Genomic DNA, 22852 nt, shown 5'->3' with positions numbered 1-22852 from the left:
AAAATGCATCATAAAATTACAGGTTGGGCATCTCTAATACAAAACTCCCAATCTGAAAAGCTTCAAAACTTCAAGATGTAAAGCTTTTTGAGTGCCAGAAGGATACCACAGTGGAAACCTCCACACTTGACTTTATGTGATGTGTTACAGTCAACACACGAGCACACTAAAAACATGGCATGAAATCATTTCCAGGCTATGTGGATAAAGAGTGTATGAAACAAATGAATTTCATATTTAGACTTAGGTCCCATCCCCAAAAGACCTAAATATATAGGCATGTATTTTCCAAAAAAATCTAAATCCATAACACTCTGGTCCCAAGCATTTTATATTATTAAAGTAAAAATGCAAATTTATTTTGCTTTTGAAAAATGCTATCATTGTTACAGTTGATTTATTTACTAAAATAAATCAAAAGTAAAACTATCTGGAGTTCTTAATAAATTAGATATATCATTTGGCAGGTCAACTATTCTGAGACAGATGTTTATTGTGTGTTTCCTGTATGCCAGACACAATTCTAAACAATATACATATTCACTCGTTAAATGCTCCTGAGACAACCCATTTCACAAATGAAGAAACTAAGGAACAAAGCAGTGAAATAATTTTCCCAAGATCACATAAGTAGGAAGAGGTGTAGCTAAGATTGAACTCTAGCAGTCTGGCTCTAAACTACAAACCATGGCCACTTTAGTCTAATGCCTGAAGACAACTTCTAGCATTTGTCTTCTGATCACCACATACTGAATCCAGCATTCTCTCTCACCATAACAAAACGTAATGCATATACTAGGCAGGGTATGATTCTGAGTGACCAAACAAATATTAAATTATCCCCAAATTCAATAGGTGTTAAACTAAAGGAAATAATACATTTTAAAATTATTTTCATCCGGACTGAATCCAAAATAATTTTCGGAAATATTCTAAATTTTAAAATAAATTTTCTTCAGAATAACATGCATGCATAAGTATTCTGATTAATGTTTTAATTTTGCCTTCCCTATGTTTTCGTTGCTACTATAAAAAAGGCAACAACAAGAGAGATAGTTGTGAAAGAAGTGAGACCTGGGGTATAAATATTATTTGGTAATTTAGCAAATGATTTTAATTTCTCAAATAATATATTCAAGTTTATTTGGCCAGTAAGTTCAACAGGATTATAATGTGTTAAAATTATATTAAGTTTACTATGAATCTATGGTATTCATACAGCATGAATAACATAAAAATAATAGTGCAGCAAAATTTAACCTGGAAAGTAAGCGTGAAATTGCTTTACACTACAGCCTCAAAATTTTTCACATCAAAATATAAGCTTCCATCAAGAAATCTTGTTCCCTGAAAGCAGTGAGATTTGACATAAAGCAAAGTGTTAGGTAAGGAGATCAAGACAAGTTGTTCTGTTCTGGAAATTCACTACTAATCTGTTTTGGCACATGTAGGTATTAACTTTTAAAATTTTAGCTATTCTGGAGGTGTTTCTTTTTTAAACAGCCCAGTTACCTAATCATGAGAGAAAAATGTCTAATAATTATTGACATAAAAACTATACTAATCAGACGGTTAGTAAATAAAACCATAAATTGGCTATCAAAAGCAGTAAATTCTAAAGGATAATGGAAGATTCAGATCCTTGGCAGCAAATGAATGAGGCAGTGTTTTAATGCTCAAATAACTAGAATAAAAGGACTCAAGAGCCTGGAAAGGCAGTTTCCTACAAGGTCAAAATCCTGTTCCAAAATCTCCATGGACTTTTGCCACACTGACTTTTTCTTTGCTACGTCTCCTCATTTTCCCAAGTCCCTTAAAAACAAACAAAATAGCCTACTAATTATCCCTACCGAGGCAAAAAGCACTTAAAAATAGTTTGTTTTAAATGTGATAGATAATTAAAGAGAAAAAAATGCATGTTTGGTAATATAGGGTTTTTTAACCTCACTGTTTAAAGTTTTAATGAACAAAATACAACACTGGGGAGAATTTATCTATATTCGCTTGGGTCTCTTCATGCCTTTGCAACTCTTTCTGTGTTGCTTAGAATTAACATGCAAAAAGTACACAGAGGTAGATATTTCTACAAATGTGGTGCTGGAAATACTTGCCTCTGCTACTTATATATCATGTTAACACCAACAGGTGAAGATTTGTGAGAAAATCTGTTTTGAAAAAGGTATTCACATTTTTCTGTAGTGTTCTCTATGCATTTCAGGGACCCCAAGATTTAGCGAGCCAATTTTAGTTAATTAAAATGCTATGTAAAATATTCTTTCACCTTCCTACATGGTTTTTAATAGAGTCTTTTTCTGGGAAATTTAATATATGCTTTTCAACAATCACAAAGAACTCAATTGTTAGATGACAGATTGTTGACATGCAGCTTGACTCAGCCAACCATTACATGAGTGTTTTCAGTTCATCTGAACAGCAAAATTATATTGATGCAAGTTCAATTTAAATTTATTTTCTCTTATTTTTGTAAAGCCAAATTTCTAGAAAAAAAATAGACAACTTCCAGATTACTATATGTTAAAATAAAAGCTGAAAGGTGGGTTTTCTTTTTGTTAGTGTTTCATTTGCTAACAATGACACCTGGACTCCTAAGCATCTTAGCTTAAAATTTTCATCAACATATATTACCCAACTTTTAGTTCAATAAGTATTAAAACTTCTTATACTGTAACTTCAGGAAACAAAGATGTTTCTGAGAAGTTTAAAAGCCAGCAGAGAAAGAGAATCTCATAGAGTTGACCATAAGAGTGACAGAAGTGTGAACAAAGCTCTATGAGAATAAAGAAGCAAAAGGCATTCCAATGGATGGGTCACACATGATTCACTAAATAACCATCAGTGCAGAACAGGGAAAATAAAACCCAAGCAGAGTGAACTGCATGTTTGGCTCAAAGCAAGTTGTGGCATTCTTGCAGAGTGACAGAGAAGACACCATGCAGAACTGCTGGAGAGGAGACAGGTAGGGAGGAACACAGTCTCACAGGGATGACCACAAATGGCAATCCAAGAGAGCTAGACTTGATCCTCTAGGCAGAGAGCAATCATGAATGCCAAAGAGGAGAAAAATCTGGTCACTCTATGTCTGGGAAATTTAACAGCAACAGCAGTACAGGAGAGATTAAGACAGGGTGAAAATGTAAAGAAATGGTGAAAATAGTTCATGGAGACCTCAATTATGGCAGCAAAGGAAGAATACAGGAACATTCCAAAAAAGCAGGCATTTCAAAGGGAGGACCAATAGGACTCTGTGATCAGATGTGGCAGAAAGAAAGGCAGCAGTAGTGTGAAAGATGACTCCAAATAGGGAAAGAAAAATGGTATTGTTGTGCCAAGAAGTCAAAGAGGAGTAGGCAGCTGAAGGAACATGCATTCTCACCATCCTAGGTAATAAACCCACAGGAAGTTGGGAATGGAGTCACTGCTCAGGAACTCTCCTGAGAGACATGAGAGCCAAGGTCAATGTCTTGGTGGAAATTACTTAGTGCCAGGCAAAGGGAGACAAAGAGATAAGGATTTAAGGGGATGGGAAGGATCGGGGGAAAATAATATTCCCAAAACCAGGAGGGAAAATTACAGAAAAAAATGTAGTTAGTATTTTCAAATACTATGGAAAGACTAAGAAGAATGAGGACTAACCAGAGACCACTAGATATAGCCTTTAAAAAGCCAGTGATAACTTGGAGAGACTTGCAGGTGTTCCAGTTACAAAACAAATCACTAGGCTGATGAGAGAGGTGGCAGTGTAAGCTTTTCTTCCCCAAGGACGGCCAGGAAGAAGAAACTGTGAGAAGACAGGACTGAGGAAGGAGTCCTCCCTATCCTCCACCAGCCCTCCCAATGTGGATGAATATATTTGAAGTTGGAGAGGCCAGGAGGTGGGTGGAGGGGGAAAGACGGAAGAGAGGGGAGAGGAACGAGGTAGATGAGGTAACTTCCCGAGATGGTTTGAAAAGAACAGTGCAGGTAAATTAAGTTATTGTTTGGAAATATTAGGGTTTCTTTGATTTAAAGGGGAAAGAAAAAAGGATTAGTCAGATGCAGAAAAACAGAAACAGAGAAGAGGGCAGCTGAAAGAAATCCTTCTGATAAATTCTGTTCTCAGCAGACCTCAGGACAAGGTCGACTGGTCAGGAGAGGTTGTACTGATGAAGAATGTTAAAGAGTTTGAGAATAGCCTGCGTGGGGAAGCAAAAGGGGCCAAAAGGGGATAAGTAAACTAATTACTGGTGGGCCAAGTAAATTAGAAAAATATCTGAAATGGCGCCAACTGGCAAGGTTGTAGGATTTTCTCCAACAATGCTTAGCAAAAAGAGACAAGGAATGGACTAAAGAAATGGCTGAATTGATCTAATTTTGGAGGCTTGTAGTGAAGTGACTACAGAACACTCAATGTTGGTGAAAAGAAGCAGAAATACCTCAGCAGGCTACAGAAAGAAAGAAGTAAATGAGAAGTTTGGGGCAAAGGCAGGGGTCAGAAAGAGGTCATGGAGCAGAGTTGAAAGGGGAGGTGATTCCTTCGGCATCGAAGGCCTACATCTATAAAACAGGTGTCTCCCAATCCAAGAGAGGCACGATGATGGCCAAATGAGCGATACAAACAGGACGACTTGGGAAAATGTCATGAGTGCAAGGGTCAGGCAACGTGAAGGCAAGCGCTAGAGAAATGGGAGCAGGACATTAGCCAAATCCGAGAGGGAAGGAGTCGGAGAGGCAAAGGGAAGGTGGCACACAGATCATGTCAGGGACACGACATGTACGTGAATAACACAGGCAGGAGGAGCAGGACGTGTGCAATGACACAAGGAACTTCCTGGCAGGCACAGAGGGTTCATACTCAGGATTAAAGGGAAATGAACTTCGAAAGCCAGTTAAGGAAGACTCCAAGAGGCCCTGGGTGACAAGCTGCAGGGACTGAACCTATTCTTATGTCAAGATGGCACTGGAAGCTATGCTTCAAACTACCCCTTCTATGTAAAAATTAAATCGTTTAAAAAGATGAGTAAGAAAGAAAAGGCACACCAAGACTCAAAAGCAAGATCAACACTTTTGTGACCTAGAAATAAACCACTAACTACCAAGCAAGCTGGAAACCAGCGGAGGTGCCCAGGTGTTTCATTTCTGTAGAATACAGGCCAAAAGTCCCCACCTGTCCAAGGAGGCTGAGAGAAGCCACACCACTGCTCCCAGGTCAGGGCTTCTGCAGAGCTGCATCCCTGTGTGAAAAGCAAGCCTGGGGACACTGGAAGAGAACCAATGGGTAGGAGCCTGGGTCAGAAAGATCTGTTTCTAGACAGAAAGACCCAGAGGACCAGGGAGAGCCACTGAGAGATGAGGAATGCCTAAGGTGAAGGACGTAATAGTTACCCTGAATTGATCACTACGCAATTACACACACATCAAAACACCACACTGCATTCCACGAGTGTATATAATTATTATATGTTAACCAAAAATATGATAGGAGTTTTAAAAACAAAGCAAGCAGATTAGGGGAAAAGAAAGAAACAAAAAAAAGTGCCAGTATGAAACAGTCCAGTATGAACCTACCAGTAAAATTCTGTAATAAAGAAAATGACCACCAAGAAAACCGATAAAGCCTCCAACCAGGAGATAAACTCTCACAGACTGCAATGCGAAAACAAAACAAGATCATCAAAATTACCAAAATACCCATTTAAAAAAAAAAGAAATAATGACACGAAGATAGGCAAATCAAAATGAGAACACATGGCTATCATAAATAATGCATTAGAAATGCTTGAAAAGATATAAACCACTGAAACCCAAAGGGAAATGGATCGGAGATACACACTCTAAAATGGACATGTTAACGATAATTAGTGAACTGGAAAGCAATAGGATGTATTTAATGAAAACACAGCCAGAGCTCAGAAATTAAAAACTATAAAAGAGAAAACAGGGGATATTGAGAATAGACTGAGAGGCTCCAACAAAGGCTTAAAGAAGTGCTTTGGAAAGGTAGGAGGAAAGACAGAATGATAACTAAAAAGAAGACAAAGGCTGAGAATTTTCCATAAAAGAAAAACCATCAGTCATAAAGCTGAAAGCATGTGCTGAGGCCAAACAGGGTAAACTATAACGAATCTGTATCTAGATATGTTATGGTAAAAGTGCAGAATTTCAAGGAAAAACAAAAATCTCATAATAATAGGGTTTATTCTACAGCTCTACAAGATGCTTAAACAAAGGCTTACACGAGGAAATGGGTATTTTTAGTGGATTCTTGCAGTAGTGAAAATACAAACATTGAAGGACCAAAGGAACGCATGCGTATGAATCAGGCCAGGAGACATCTATGTGGAGCTTTCAGTCTGGTATACGATGATGATGTGTACATTTCTGTCTTACCTCACTCCACTATAAAGAATTTCCTGTTACTACTGGAAGCAAGACTAAAATAAAATTTTGTTGTGTTGATCTAGCAGTATTGATATGACTTAAATAATATATAAAATAAATTTGAATAATGAAAACAATTAATCATTCCAACGCTTTTGAGAATCCAAATCAATTCTTGCCCATTACATATTTCTAATCAAGCTTGCCACTTAAAGGAAGTTTTGTGTTTGAAAAGCCCTTTCAAATGAGGAGTACAAAAGCAGCTGAGAGGCTTTATACAAAAAAAAATCAATGTTAGCTGCTAAACTGGAAATTTAAATTACAGTTGGCTATATTGCACTGCAATGTGTATAAATTCCTTATATGCAAATGTAAAAGCTTTATTTGAACCATGCAGATCTCAAAACAATTTTAGGCTTTGTCAAGTGAAAAATCTCAAGTCTCCTCAAGAAGGGAACAAAGGATACCAATGTTGATTGAACACGAAAGATGTGGTTCATTACTGAGACTGAGGTCTTGTTCTTATTATTAGTATCCTTGAGCTGAAAGACTGCATCAAATCTACGGCAATGTCAGGAGGAGAGATGAAAATTCACAGCTATTTAAATATGCAACCAAAGGTTAGAAAGGTAGCATTAATCTTTACTCTTAAATATAATATTTAATGTTTAATTAAACATTAAATTATTAAGTCACAAGTTAGTTGTATTATATTTTACTAAATTTAATTTTTAAATAAATAATATATTATTTTAGAAATCTATTCACAAAGACTCAATGAATAATATGAATAAATATCACATTTAAAATCAGAACAGGATGATAGTATTTACAACAGGACCCAGAGGGAAAAGGCATAAGGTTTAAATCAGGGAAAGCTATTACATACCATGGAAAAGTAGAGGCGTTTTATTGCAATGGATGTTCAAATGCTCGATAAGGAGTTTATCGCTGTCACCACTAACATTATTCCAAAGCAAGAATGAAGTCTGCTTCAATTGCACAAGCTACTCACTCAGTGATTTTTACCAAACTGGGTATTTTACAAAGCTGGAACCCAGTATTTTAATTTTATTCCAAGTCCTATTTTAAGCACTAGTAATTCCCTAAAATATATCTCTATACTACTGGATATTAGAATATAGAGGAACCCGACCTATCCACAGGCTAGCAAGGTTATTCTTACACTGGTCACACCTAGGACAGAGAACGGATCCGCAGTCTTCAGACCCAACAGGGCTGAGTATTAGAATAGCCACCAGCATGAGAACAGAGGATTACGTGTAAACCATACTTGACCACGGTATAAAAATGCTAAGGTAAAGTGAGGAATACAAACTACTTAACTTCAATTTTCCTTTTACCTTTAAGAGAAATGAGTATTTTAATTTTTTTATTCCTTTTTGTGTCTAGTAATGCGTTAGAAACTATGACATGACTATATGAAATGTCTACACAAAATAAGTTTAAAATTTGGAGACAATCAGGCATAGATGAACAATATATTATAAATACTGATGCTCATGTATGTAGCAGCGACACTATACCTAGATCAAAATGAAGCACTAAGTATTCACCATGGATAAAAACAGAAGTCAAATAGGGCTTCAATTTATCAAGAAGAGCTTCACAGAGACAGAAGATCATAAATGTCTTTAAAGATGAGAAACTAATTTCTAAAAAAGGGCAGAGGGCTTCCAATCCAGGAGCAGGGGAGACCATAGTGTGGGGAGAGGACAAGGGACACATGATGGAGACAGTAAATTCATATGTGAAGATACGCTAGGGAACACGGTACGAAGGGCCTGAAAGTCCTACAAAGGATTAGGATTTCTTTCTAGTACTGTTATCACTGATCATTTTTGAATAGGTGAATAAAACACTGCAACCAGTATTATCTGGCAATGGTCTGTGACACCATTGAGGCACTGGGATGAATAATTAGGACAAAAGCCAAAGTATTTACCATCTGCACCTTTACAGAAAGTTTGCCAGCCTTACTTTGCAGTGTGAATTAAAGGTGGAAAGAGACTGAATTAGGAAGGTTATCAAAGGTGTAAACATACACAAAGGGGAAGGATGAGGACGCAGCCCAGGGGAATGGGAACACTTCAAGCATCACTGCCATAACCTACAGCCTTTACTGTGATGATATTCCCAGACATATTAAAAGATTAAGATACGGCATGAATGACAAAACCTAGTGGAGGCTATTTAATAATTTTTGAAATCACTAAAAAGCACTTTAATAGGTGATGTCCAAAGAAGTGTTTTGAAGAACTTCCTGTAGGGCAGTTTACAATTACATATATTTAGAAACCTTATAGGGTAATGCAATAAAACATTGCTCTAAAAGGCTGCTTACCATAAAATAGTATTAGTGTGACCCCAGAACAGAAGTAACAAAAACTGCTGATAACCAAACTGACCGTTTTTTATTAGAAACTACATTGTTTTAAACTCCTCTGCTCACATTTTGTAAAAAGGTACCTATGAAGGACCATAATTTTTCTTTAGGTCGTTTTCATTTATAAAAATATAATTTAAGGGCTGGGGATTTAGCTCAGCGGTTCGGTGGCCTGCCTTGCAAGCGCAAGGACCCAAGTTCAATCCCCAGTACCAAAAAATATATATATGTGTGTGTGTGTGTGTGTGTGTGTGTGGGTGTGGGTGTGGGTGTGGGTGTGTGTGTGTGTGTGTGTGTGTGTGGGTGTGGGTGTGGGTGTGGGTGTGTGTGTGTGTGTGTGTGTGTGTGGGTGTGGGTGTGGGTGTGGGTGTGTGTGTGTGTGTGTGTGTGTGTGGGTGTGGGTGTGGGTGTGGGTGTGTGTGTGTGTGTGTGTGTGTGTGTGGGTGTGGGTGTGGGTGTGGGTGTGTGTGTGTGTGTGTGTGTGTGTAATTTAAAATTTACAGTAAAAATATGCTGGCACCACTGACTACGCACAAGGTATAATCAAACAATGAATGTTTAATTTTTTAATTACTGCAATAAAGACACATGGCCATCAGTACCTTTCAAAATATTCCACTTCCCTATCATTCTTGCTACTTTCTGAAGCAGTTCTGGTAATCCTGTTTCATGAGTGTGATCAAAAATACAGTGAATGCTGCTGCCAGGTGCCATCCAATGGAAATGGGGATTTGTAAAAAATATCCCAGTGTGTCCTCATCCACTTTATTCACTGGATCTGGCTTGTACAATTTCTGGCTCTTCCCCAAAGTCCAAATGGCCATGTAAGAAAGGTAAACATGTTAAGGTGATTCAAGACATCAAGGCCTCAATGACACTGCAATGAAGAAAGACAACTTCTAGAACTGTTTTCAAATGTGGCAAGAATGACAGGATGTGTTCAAAATAAGTGGGGGTGGCATTTTGTGGGGAATTAACAGGAACATGTCTTTTACCGTAACAAATTTTTAAAACTTTAAACATTCATCATTTTTATTATACTACATACCATTATCTAATAGTATCAATACTACAATGTGTGTTGAAACCTAGAAAAAAATCATTAAATAAGAATAGCATCCCTATACAGACACCTGCCCAGGTAGAAAGTGAGGGCAACAGAGAGAGCTCAAGAGCATCTCACCCAGACCTCCACCACACGTCGGCCAGACTCATCCCACCTGCTACAGGTCTCTCCTGCTCGCCAGACTCACAGGGCTCCTGTCCACTTCCCAGTCGGAATCCAGCTTAACTCTCCAGGCTCATCTTCGTGTCACTCCCAGCTTTAGCTACACTGGATGACTCTGCTCTTAGAACAGCAGCTGCTAACAATTAGTGAGGGCTATCAATAAGCCCAGGAAACCCCATCCGATTACATAGATGTTCTTATCACTGTCATTATCACATTAGAGCCAGTACTCCACAGGTTAACGACTCCTTTCAAGCACACAGTCCTATGTTTACATGAAATCTACAAAAAGTATATTTGTATTCCCTAAGTCTCACACAGTTGTGTAAGCTTCAGGGACACCAATGTAGGTGTGATAGTGCAACATATACACAAAGCAGATCTGCCTCTCTTTATTACGATTTCCACTTTACTCAGGGTCAAAGAGGCTAGAAAAATTGCTCAATTTTCTCCCCAAAAGAAAGTGGCAGAGGTAGACTCTGAATGTAGGCCTGCCTGTCTTTAGAACCTAAAGGCTTAATTACAGTACTAAGGCTGTATCTCTGCTTTTGTTGTTCCTTCTACACAAAATGGCCCTGCCTTCCCTTCTACTTTTATCCCTAGATCCCTGGCAGGGTCCTCTTCACCTTACAAAGCCCAACTAAAATGCTAGCCTTTCGGGGCCAGGGATTTAGCTCAGTGGTTCCACCACCTGCCTGGCAAGTGCAAGGACCCGAGTTCAATTCCTGGTACCAAAAATAAATAAATAAGTAAAATAAAATACTGTCCTTTCTTCACAGCTTTCCCATCCTGTTCTTCACAAAACGAGACATCCAATACATAGCCCTCTATTATTACCTATAACAGTTCATACACAACATGATGTTTGATGACCTTCCTGAGTAAAACTAACCTAGGTTCTAATTATGGCTCTTTTGCGTATTTGCAGTACGATTATGTACCAAATATCTAATCTCTCGTACCCTTAAGATTTCCATCTTTAAAACAAAAAGTAATCATTCTTACCACATTTAAACACTCATTCCTCCTTTTATCCAACCGAAAAACTACTTTCTAGATGCCCCCTCCAGGCCAAGCATAGTATCCAGAACTATGGAAACCAGAGATACCTTCTCTGTTCTCAGAGAGCTAGTCTAGTGGACAACGAAAATTCAGAGTGAGAAGAGTATTACAATTAGACCAAGGTGGGGTACAGAGAAGCTCATGGGGGAACCTACCCAGCCTTGGGGGTCAGGTAAGGACAGCAGAGATGAACAGCAATTCCGTGATAAGTATCATAAAAATATAACATGGCAAGTATTCAAGACAGATACCATAAGTAATTTCAGCTTAATAAAATACTTCCACCCCACCCACGCCCTAATTACATGTCCCTCATTTCTTAAGCATTTGAACATTCCTCTGTCAGGGAGTGAAACTAAATTTTTACAGTAAGTGGGTTGACAAAAATGAAATCTCATGCATTGCACTGGGCAGTGGAGACAGCAAGACTAGCAAAAGAGGCCAAATTAATACAAATAAAATCTGACTGTGCCTTAGTATTTTGTCACAACCACAAGGATTCCTTAACATTTATTCCTGTTTTCTGTGTGGAAGCATTTAATGACAGAACAAGGAAATCATTTTTACATTTTTCTGGGGGCTGAACTGCTGCAAAAAGTGAGAGAGCAATTGCAGCTTTCAAAAGAGATGCTAATTGTAGCTTTTAAAATATTAGACTCCCTCTAAACACCCGTCACCCTCCTCCCCAGGAGTTTCTGGGTCTTTCTTAAAGGTTCTGGGAGGATATTACCTTGCAGACTTCAGTTTCCTCCCTAAGGATTTTAGAACTTTTATTTTGAGTGATCAAGGTTCTCCTAAGTTTATCATCACTGAAAGAAGACCAACTTTATTAGACACCAAGCCCGCAACAATTAGAAAAGCTGCATTAAATAAGCCGGGTGTGGTGGCTCACCCCTGTAATCCCAGCACTCGGGAGGCTGAGGCAGGAGGATTGCTGTGAGTTCGAGGCCAGCCTGGGATACATAGTGAATTCCAGGTTGTCAGTCTCAGCTACATAGTGAGACCCTGTCTCAAAAAACCAAAAAAAATAAAAAGCTGCAGTGGGCCATAAATGAAAACAACCCACAGCCTCCTACTTTATTTCACAGATCAGGAATTGCCGTGTTCATCTGGACTCACTAGCAGCAAGACAGCAGGGGGAAGACTCAGAGTTTCCCTGTCCCAGGAGATTCATCCAGCAAGGATGAAGGAGAGACTGCTGTCACAGAGACCCGCATCTCCCTACTTGGAAGGAAAAATGTTTCTATGCTAGCAATTCTGTTTATAAATGCTTTCCTTTACAATAAGATGACAACAAGCAGGACATAACAGCAACTGCCCACACAGACTGCTACTTTAGATTCAATTATTTGGGAAATCACTCTTTTACAGGCAAAAGAAGGATGTGGAGGAGGAAAGGTGAAAAGAAGTTAACAAAGTACAGGATGAGACCAATACTAAGTTATATAAACATCTCGGGATGTTGTCGATATTTGTCCAAAGAACGATCAGGAAAACAGCTTGAAAAAGTAGAACATGATTCTCGGGGAAGGACCAATGCTTCTGACAGTGGACTACAACTGCTCATGACACAGAGCCTTTAGCTACGAAATTTTCAGGCCATTTATATCATTATCTATAATTATACAGAAAGACATACAGAGATATACCTGAAAAACATAAAGACCTGCATGCTGATCTAAAGGAGAGACGGATCCACCATCAGTGTGACAGTACTGGCTGAGCTCAATTCCTGGTGTGAAGGACATAATTAGTAAACAGTTACGAAAAATGTACATACACGAGCCTTGTACATCCAATCCTCGGCTACAGAGATTTACGTCTTTACGGTACGTATCTACTCAATTTACATGCTGCAATTAGAATCAGATTGAGGAGTGAGTGGGCTCGCAGTTATTCAGTGCCCTCATCCACAAAGAAATCTGAAAGAATGCTAGAAAGCATTGGGAATAAAATCAGATGGGGAACCCTATTTGTGCTAGAACTCCTGGGGACTTAGGGAAAGGACTGCACGGGGGATAGAGGGAGAAAAATTTCTGAAAAGAAACCAAATAGAGATGGGAGTAACAAAGAGTTCAGTGCACATGTACAGACACACCACACACACACACACACACACACACACACACACACTAAGAAAGGGAGTCCCAACAGCTCTCTTTTGCCAAGAGTTATTATTTTGCCGAGTGGGACACAAGCAGCACATCCACCAGCTATTCCTTCTCCCTCATCATCTTCTCTGCAGAAAGCAGCCTCCCTCGGATGATGCGGAGGAAATGGTCACAGAATCGTGGGTGTGAAAGGCATCAGGCCAGGCAGGGCCTTCCCGGGACATGGGTCTGCTCCTGCTCAAATGTGATCATCGTGTCTCCCTTCTTCGTGTTTCCCGGATTTGTGGAACCTCGTTTTCCTTCCACTTGTCCTTCTTCCTCTCAAACGAAAGCTTACATTCCTACAGATCTCAATACTGCTTAGAGGAAACAAAATATTAACCTTATAGCAGGGGGTTGGGCCAATGGACTTTACTGTAACAGAGACTGCTGATCATTAAAAAGGGAGCCTGGTAATTTAAATAAAGATCTCATCAGTAAGATGTCTTTGGAGACCTTCTGACCTGTCTCTAGAAGACAGATGGCTAACTTTTATCGTTTTCTTGATATTCTGCCTGATCCTCCCCTTGTATCCCAAGTACTTACCTATAAATCTATCTTATAAACAGCCTCATTGCCACCTAATTCTGGGTAAGTTTCTGGAAGGGGGTAGAACAATCAAAGGCTGGCCAGTTCTAGAAAAATACTGTTCACTCAGCACTGTTCCCATGCCAACACTCCATATCCAATCCCTGACCACACAGGATGTGGAAAAAGCCGCAGCAACTCCTAATACTGTCACAAGCAAAGCAAATGCTATTAATTGCATCAATCAGCTACTGGCTTTGTATCAGATATCAGAGCAATCTGCAAACTTAACTGGAAAGGAATTTAGGTCAACAGTATGCATGGTGAACGGACAAAAGCTGTTTCCCTTTTAAGAGAGATCGTTTAAAAAAGAAGGGAGGGGTAGAAAAAGAGAAGAAACCCAGTTGAAACTCAGCATTTACTTGAGGAGCCAGGAGTTTCACAGTACAGAGGGAGGCAGTGATCAGAAGGCTTCCTTGACACTATTCAGCTTCTTTGGTAGAAGCCTCTGGTGGGAAGGGAAGGCACAAAAGTTGCATTCAGGATTCTGAGGACCAACAGATGGTGTCTGGGAACTTACAGGGATGGACCGGCTCAGGAATCTTGCTGAAGAGGAAGAAAGCCCAGTGTATGAGGGCCGGATGACAGAGACGTGCTCAGTCTTGGCTCCGTGGGGACCAGGCTGGCTGTTCAGGTTGCCCCCGCTGCAACTGTTGCTGCTCCGGTTGTACTGATTGTTGTTGAGTTCAGGGTAGTTCCTGGCCGGTGGCTGAGAGCTGCCATTCAAGAGGTTGGTGAATGGGTTGGCTGTAAAAGTTGTCTTGCAGGGTGAGGACATCTTATTCTCGGGATCATCTGTTGCAGCATTCAGGTTCCCCAGAGAACTGGCTAGCCGGGAGTTTATGGAAAAGCTAGACAGAAAACAAGTGAGGAGAAAAAAGGACACACAACAATGGAGATTCATGAAGAGCTAGTGTTCTTAAGACACACGCTTCATCAGGAGAATGTGATGCTGATCAATGCAAATGATGACAGAATGGCTTCTTCATCACCCTCAGCGACAAATGCCTTGGTCAGATCAGTTCATTAAGACCAAAGAAGCTAAGTAAAATGCTTTGACCAGAGGTTTTGAAACAAAACACCGCAGGGTTCTATTAGTTCTGAGGCATGAAGTTAAGGACAAGTACAGTAATGTAAGGAAAGGGTTAAAACAGATTTAAATACAAGATTTAACTTACACAAATTTTAGCACAACCACATCAAACATCCCTAACAGTTTTAGTTTTTGCCTATCTCTATACCTCAGGTGAGAAATGATACTAGCATTTATCATTCATATGTGCAAGAGATCTCCAGTTCTTTTGGATCACATTAAGCAAGCTGGAGATTTACCAGATGAATGGGATGCTCTCTAGTGTTCTCCCTACCACACAGCCTAATCTCTACAAGCACATTAGGAACAGAAGTTCCAGGAGATCCCAGCCTTTTGCGTTTCTCCCCTTTGCCCTGTTCCCTCCTCTGACCAAACAAAAACCAAAAACATTGCCTGCTGTACCCGGTCAGCAAGTGACAGAGCTGGGAGTTGATCTAGGTTTCAGAGGCCTACATTTACCTCAAGCCAGTATCTTGGAAGGGGGATGGGAAAATTACCTTCTTACTCCGGTTCCTGAAGACAATGAACCTCTGTTTATCCTCTTGGCTGTCGCCGAAGGGGACAAAGCCACTTTTGCAGTCTTCAAAGTAGACACAGGTCCTTGTGGGGAAGAACTTGATCTTTGTAGAGCAAAACGGACAAAGTGTCACACTAAAGCTGTGTTCTGTTAAATATTTAGCAATAAGCTAAGATAAGATAAGTCAGTCTTATTGAAACCATGACAGGTTCTAGCAATGGTAAGAGCAGCAGCCTCCAACAGCGACACAGTACTAACTGTGCCAGGCCTGGCTGAAGACCTGGGAGGTGTGCGTGCAGCTCATGCTCACAGCCCCAGGGGGCTGTGTATATAGCCGTCCCCACTGTGCAAGGCAGGAGACAGAGCATAAAAAACAGTCCCTTCTCCGAAGTTCCCTGGGCTGAATTGAGAGTCCTACCCTTACCTGTGACTTGCTGTCCTTGTCCCTCTCCTTCCTTGCCAGTAGCACTCATGCTCCGGCAGGTCCTCAGGTGCCACTCAAACCCATCCTCTTGTTTCTGCCCTGCAACTACCCCAGCCAAGGCCATCACAGTTTCTTATCCTCAAGTACTAGGATCATCTTTCAGTCTTATTATTTAATAATTCATATTATGAATAGGCTTCAGTGAAATCTAAAATATCAAATCATGTCGGGACAGTGTTTAAACATTTCACTCTTCCCTCTGTGCCCATAAAGCCTAAACTCCTTGGCTGTACAGCCTGGCACTGCCTCTCAGCCCATGCTACTCTCCTTTCTCTCGAACAGACAAGCTCAAGGCAGCCACCCAGAACAGTTTCCAGAATGGACTGCGCTCACACCTTTGTCCAGCTTATGGGCGCTGTCTTTCCTGCCAGGACATCGTCTCAGCTCCTCACCTCCCTTCCCTTCTCACCTTCCACCTCTAGCTGACATTCCTACCACCTCCTCTTTCGCTTCCTTGTCAGCCGTTACCTCACACAGCAGGGAAAGCACCCTGTCTCAGCATCATTTGCTCTCAAAGTAAATCACAGCCCTTCCCCATATAAGCCCCTTTTCTCCCCCTGCAGCTCCCAGTTGGGCATATGACGTAAAGCGGTGCTCAATAACCATCAGCCAAATGGGCACAAAGTGAACACTGGCTCACATCTGGACAGCCAGGGCCCAGTCACGGTTTCATTACCCACCTATGTTATCTGGACAAACTGTGTTAATAGCTGGACTTTGTCTTCCTATTGCTCAAAGAGCTGGTTTGCTTGCAGGCACTTTCCTTTCTCATCTACCTTCCTAACAGCAGCTCCTGCCATGTTTTGCCTCAAAACAAAAATGGGAGAAGTTGTACAAAGGAGGAACACAAGCTGGAGAGAAGTTGGAGCCCTCTCAGAGCAGCCTCCACTAGACAATTTTAAACTTTGGGGTGAGTAAGAATGAGGGAGACTGAATGGGCCTCTTTCTCCTATTCCATCAACAGTTCTGGCCAAGCCCTTCTACTGCCCTCACCATGCCCTGAGGAATGGATCTTGGCACCACCAGTACCTGGTACCACTCCGGGAATATACAGGGGACATTTTCAATTCACACTTCCAACTAGTGCTTCCTCCTCCAGTAAAAGAAAGGGAAGGAAGTAAGACCACAAAATAAAGAAGTTGAACCAATAACATGCAAAAACGGGGAAAGAAGACAAATGAAACGAAAAACAATCAAGGCCAACCTTATCCTTGCAGTGAGAGGAAAGCTGCAGAGCACCAGCAGTTTACTAGAAACCCCGCAATGCGCTGGGAGCACAGGGCACACAGACATCGCCATCACAGCCATGCAGCCCAGGGTGCATGTCAGGAAAACCCTCTGCAGGGTGAGCACTAAAGTAAAGTGTAGGCTTCTCGGCCTTTTGGCTATGATCAAGTGTAAAAGTAAAGTGTACTGCAACTATCTAGAACAGAAAGGAAGGAACTTCAAAAGCAAAAAGCTGAGCACAGTGTATTTTCATCGGCTTGTGTCTAAAAGGTAGCATGTGTTTATTTACAAGCTACTACAGACTGAACCTTGTTAACAGTACCTGAAAGGCTGGAACACTGCTCTTGGGTGTCCTTTCATATCATCTGACCTGCAGAAATCAAAGACAAGTACTCAAGCTCCACCAGGGTCACACATTTAAAGACACACCGAAACGCATTATCACATGGAGTCAAGTCAATAAAGATGTTAAATTGGCAAAAGAGAAAAAACTTGCAAGTGGATATTTGTATTTATCTACTTTATCAAATAAATCCTAGAACCAGCAGGAAACCTATTTTAGTCATTTCATTTCAATTTGAATGCCACTGATAGCATCTTGCTTTTTGTAATTAGAAATAACAGTAGTAGCGCATCCACTCAGAGTGCAAAATGACTTCATCATGCTAGCGTGATGCTTTTAAGAAGCAAGGTGCTCAGGAAACGGTACTCGTCCTCAATCAGGTAGTGGTAGTCAGTGGTTATCACCAAACACCAGGCTTGCCAGCCCATTCTGTCCTTGTCCTATAGAAAATCATAGCCTCAAAATGAACGTTCATTTCTTATATCAGAAAATTCACAAGATTCGGTTTGAACTAAATGCTGTAACACATGAAAAATGAAATACTTGTGAATCCATTTGATATCTACCACATAGGCAAAATGATCTTTCTGCTATGCATATCTCACTGATAAGTCAAAGAAAAATAGTCTCCATTATATTCTTTTGTGGACTAGGGCCTTGTTACTCCTTGTATTGCAGTAAAGAATCTTAATATTGGCAATTTTTCAACTACATTGATCACGAAATCTTTTCTTTTTTAACCCAATGTGAACTATCAGCAGATTTCAAATGTTGTGGTCAAAAGTCAAGTTCCATCATTGATTTTGATGAGTATCTGCAGACTTCAAAAGCATGATGGTTTATAACTTAACAGGTACACATAAGACTCACTTATTTTATTCAAAAGCAGAAGGTAAAGCTGAGGAATTAGTGGGCTATACCAAAGCTTAGCATATAATTCTTTTCTGCTGCACTCTGGCTTCAATACAAAATCCTTCGCACATCTGTGAGGATTTGTCACAAGACTAGAAACCCAGTCCCGGGAGAAAGGCAGAATTCTGAGTAGAACTTGGAACAGATTATTAGAGATAGCAGACTAGCATCTTAAGGTAGAATTCCAGAGTGAGATGCAGCGGTTACTTTCAATAAAGCTTCTAAAATTAAGCTACTTCCACCAGTGATAAAATATATAACAACTAAACAACAAAAATAGTTATAAATCAAAAAATATGAGGTAAGCTTGGTATCTGTAGAATGGTATTTGAAGGAGAGAATCAAATATTCTATCCGAAAATGGAAGCACACTATGACTTTAAAAGTTTTAAATGGATCTACCTAAATGCACAGGATGGTGAGGAGCGAGGCTGTCTCTGGCTTTTTAAGGCACGTAGTTTGTCTCCCTGGGTAATATTATTTTTCATTTCCACATCGTCATCCTCTTCTAAATTATTCTGGGAGGAAAAAATAATGTTCCATACAAAGGTCATTATAGTTTTACTTACAAATGTCCTAACAGATTATAGATGATCTATGTTTATAGATATTTTTATATACTATTAACATAAATTAAGTCTTTAAAATGGGCTATGAATTTAGCATTACTCAAGTATACACTAAAGAATGCTGAGCTCTTTGCCATTTAAATATACTGGTCAAATTCCAAATCCAAAAACACGAATGTGGATATGGTAGAGCTTCAAAGCAGCTGCTTGTTACCGTGGATCACAACAGAGACTCTGATGTACACAGTCATGCCACAGTACCCAGCCTAACACAGGCTGCCTTGACAGACCACACAAATATGCTTCCAATAAATACCACAGGTGACAGTGTGGCAAATTCAATGACTTTTTAACAAAATTACAAGATAAAATAACTGACAGGCTGGGGTCTTTCCTTCAGACACAAGATTATCCAGTACAAAGGCAAGAAAGTCACAGCAAATTAAAATACCTAAAGGAGTAAAATTTTCAAAGACACACTTATTTACCGATGATGGTATAGCTAAAGAATAATAATATAAAGAATAAAGCTTTACTTTATTCTACCATTGTTCTTTCTACATAGACAAGCTGAAAATCAAAATAAAATATAGCATATCCTCATATTTCAGTTGAATAAAGGAATTGCTGATAAATAAAATCATGACAAGAAAAGCTACTGGAGAGGTACAATGTATCATTAAGAAATGGTCTCTTGGAGTTTTTGATGATGGTCATCCTTTCTGGGGTAGGATGGAATCTCAGTGTTGTCTTAATTTGGCATTTCTCTAATTGCCAGCAATGTTGAACATTTCCTTCACTTACTTATTGGCCATTTGTCCTTCTACTTTGAAGTGTCTATTCATTTCACTTGCCTATTTCTTGATTGGGTCTTTTATTTGGGGGATATAGTTTTTAGTTCTTTATACATTCTAGATATCAGTCCTCTGAGGAATAGCTGGCAAAATTTTTTTTTTTACCATTTGTTGGTTGTCTTTTTGCTTTGTTGGTTGTTTCTTTTGCTGTGCAAAATTCAAATAATAACAAATACTGGTGAAGGTAGGGGGAAGGAACCCTTCTACACTGGAAATCAGTATGGAGATTTCTCAAAAAACTAAAACTAGAAATTCCATATGACCCAGTTATTCATCTTCCAGATATCTTCCCAAAAGAGCTAAAGTCATCATATCAGTAATATATGCATACTCATGTGTATAAAGGAACCATTCATAAAGGCTAAATCTTAGAAGCAGTGCACATGTCCATCAACAGACGAATGGATAAAAAATGTCATATTTATAAGCAATGGAATCCTACTCCACCATAAAGATAAACTTTAGAAAGGTATAAGAAAATAGATCCACCTTGAAATCATAATGTTAAGTGAAATAAATCAGACACACAAGCTTATATATCTCATGGTTTTCCCTATACAAGAAACCCGAATTATAAGTAAAGGGCAAAATAAAAGATAATAGGAAGTAGAGAGACAGATTTTTCTCAAATGGGAAGAAAAAAATAGGAGAAAATGAAAAAATGGATGGAGGGGGAGAGGAAGGAGGAAAGGGAAAGGAAATGAAAAGAGAAACTGAGATGTTATGTATATGTACTAACTACACACATGGGATGTAAACATAATGTACTACAAACACGTACAGTGCTATTAAATAAATTTTTAAAAAGAAAAGATCTATTAGATAAAATACAGAACTTGAGGGATAAAGACGAAAGAGGGATCACAGAAAGATGACACAGTTTGAAATACATATGAGAGCAAAAATAGAATTCAAAGGGCTGGGAGATAGATGTCAAAATTAAACTTTCAGCTGACTTAAATGACTTGGCTTTGAAAGGTGTTTAGAGACCACTGAAGCTCTCTGACACACCCACACACACACACACACCCGCCCACCATCTGTCTTCTCACTGCCATTATCCAGGATCTTGAAAACCTGGACCACTTCCCCATCACCACCTCCCTGGCCTCCAACCCAAACCCCATGTGGACTCCAGCACCCCCATAGTACAGCCAGACACCCCTCCCCAAATTGCACATTTGTGTGCTGTATTCCCCATGTTTAACAGCCTCTGGTGACTCCCCGTGGCATTTCTGGGCCTAAAAGCGGGGAAAAGATGTTTAAAAGTAGAGCCTTAGAAATTCAATTTAACTTCATGGGTTCTTCTGAGGTATACCCTGCTTATAAATGTTTGATGGATTTTATACATCACAATATCTAAAGATGTAATCAAAACACTATATTCTTATCTGCTTGGCTGTCAATTTGTGTCAATTTGGCTGAACGTTAGCAACATCTGTGTCTACTTAATATCTCTAAGTCAAGGGCCTCTACTGATTGGCATGCTAATATTGGAATACAGCCATAGAGTCGAAAAAGGAAAAGTAGAAAACATTCCAGTTATGGGAGAAATTTATTAGAAGGATCTTGCCACCGTTCTGTTCAAAATTACTGGAAATAATGGACTAAAGCCACACCAAAAATCTGACCGAGAGGCCGTGGGCTCTGCTAGGATAGCTGAGCGCACCGACTCAAAGCCAGTGTGCCTGGGTTTAAGTGATGTCTCTGCCACATACTATTCAGTCTCGGAGAGCTGGCTCACCTTTCTCTACTTCAATTATGTAGTCTCTAAGTGGACTTCACACTAGTGCCTGCAGCATACGGATACCATAAAGATTACAGGACCTAATCCATGTCAACTACTTAGTATCGTTCCTGGCACATAGTAGGTGTTAAGTAGCTGCTGTCACACACACACACACACACACACACACACACACACATCATGCTCCTTGTTTAACTCCAATATGCACACTTTAAATAAAGGGCTTTAAATTCCATTTTCTTCAGGCCATTTTTCATAATTCCCATCTGCATTAGACCTTTGTGCCCATGAATGTCAAAGTGAGCACTAAATACTGTTACTATTTTGTACTAAGCATACACTGTCCTTGTACAATACATTATTACCAATTTTGTGTCTTTGTTGTTTTATTCCATGTTTTCTTTCTTTTTTTTTTCCTTTTCTTTTGCTGTGAAACAGTAAGATTCCTTCATTCATTCAAATAATACCTATTAAGGCCCAGGAATAGAACCATGAGAATAGATAAACACTTCTACCATTCTAGAGCATGTCACCTAGCAGACAGGGAAAAATAAGACCATGGAGGAAGAGAACAGAGCAGGGAGCCTACGCTACATACACCAGGGGCTATGTGTATTTCGTATGTATACACCAGCACTGAGTATCTGGCTCAAAAGAGGGAAAGCCTCTATATTTCAAGATTTGTCACAATTACACTAGTACAGAACTTGAAACACAATAAAATCCTCACAGTATCCTTCATTTATTTTTTTCTTATAATTTACAAGAATAGTAAGGCATCATCTTTAATCTAACTCTATTGAGTCCACTTTTGAGTAAACTAATATCTCCTATCTATGCAGTGTCCCATGGCTGGCACCAGACAAGCATGGGAAAAAAAAGAGCTACTCACACCAAGCATCAACTACCTATAGAGTGGAAAGAATGGCATTTATTAATGGCTAAGGCTAAAATATTTGGTAGAGTACAATGTTACCCATCAAAAACCTCCCAAAATTCCTATGTTGAAATCTGAAGCCCGTAATGATGGCAGTAAGAGGTAGGACCATTGTGGGTGATTACATTACGAAGCAGAGCCCTCATAATGGGATTCCTCCCCTTCCTGCCCCTTCACTACATGAGGAGAAAGGGAGACTATGCCATCAATTAACAAGCAGCACCCCAAATCTGCCAGCATCCTGATCCTGGATTCCCCAGCCTCCAGAACTATAAGAAATACAGTTCTGCTCCTTATAGGCCACCTAGTTTATGTATTTTGTTGCAGCAGGTGGAGAGGGCTATGACAGGATGGGG

The 22852-nt window shown here is 39.7% G+C and overlaps 1 protein-coding gene across 5 annotated transcripts in view; it reads right to left on the bottom strand.

The window, feature by feature from the left end:
* Cdc14a (cell division cycle 14A) overlaps positions 1-22852 on the bottom strand; it is a 154311-nt gene that overhangs the window by 3092 nt on the left and 128367 nt on the right. Inside the window, exons 12-16 of one of the 5 annotated variants that reach the window (XM_010639077.2) lie at positions 18792-18907; positions 17457-17504; positions 15404-15526; positions 14334-14664; positions 12156-13542 (exon numbers count right to left, since the gene is read on the bottom strand). In XM_010639077.2, the coding sequence (XP_010637379.1) occupies positions 13537-13542; positions 14334-14664; positions 15404-15526; positions 17457-17504; positions 18792-18907 (624 nt within the window). In that variant the 3' untranslated portion in view covers positions 12156-13536. Of the gene's footprint in view, positions 1-12155; positions 13543-14093; positions 14665-15403; positions 15527-17456; positions 17505-18791; positions 18908-22852 lie in introns of those variants that run through there. The other 4 variants (XM_010639075.2, XM_010639078.3, XM_010639074.2 and 1 more) reach the window with 4 other exon arrangements.

This window comes from Fukomys damarensis, unplaced genomic scaffold (genome assembly GCF_012274545.1).
Source record: "Fukomys damarensis isolate Sample0158 unplaced genomic scaffold, DMR_v1.0_HiC HiC_scaffold_33, whole genome shotgun sequence".
NCBI classification, from domain to species: domain Eukaryota; kingdom Metazoa; phylum Chordata; class Mammalia; order Rodentia; family Bathyergidae; genus Fukomys; species Fukomys damarensis.
Note: the sequence above shows the minus strand (reverse complement) of the source record. Positions and strands in the feature narration are given on the sequence as shown.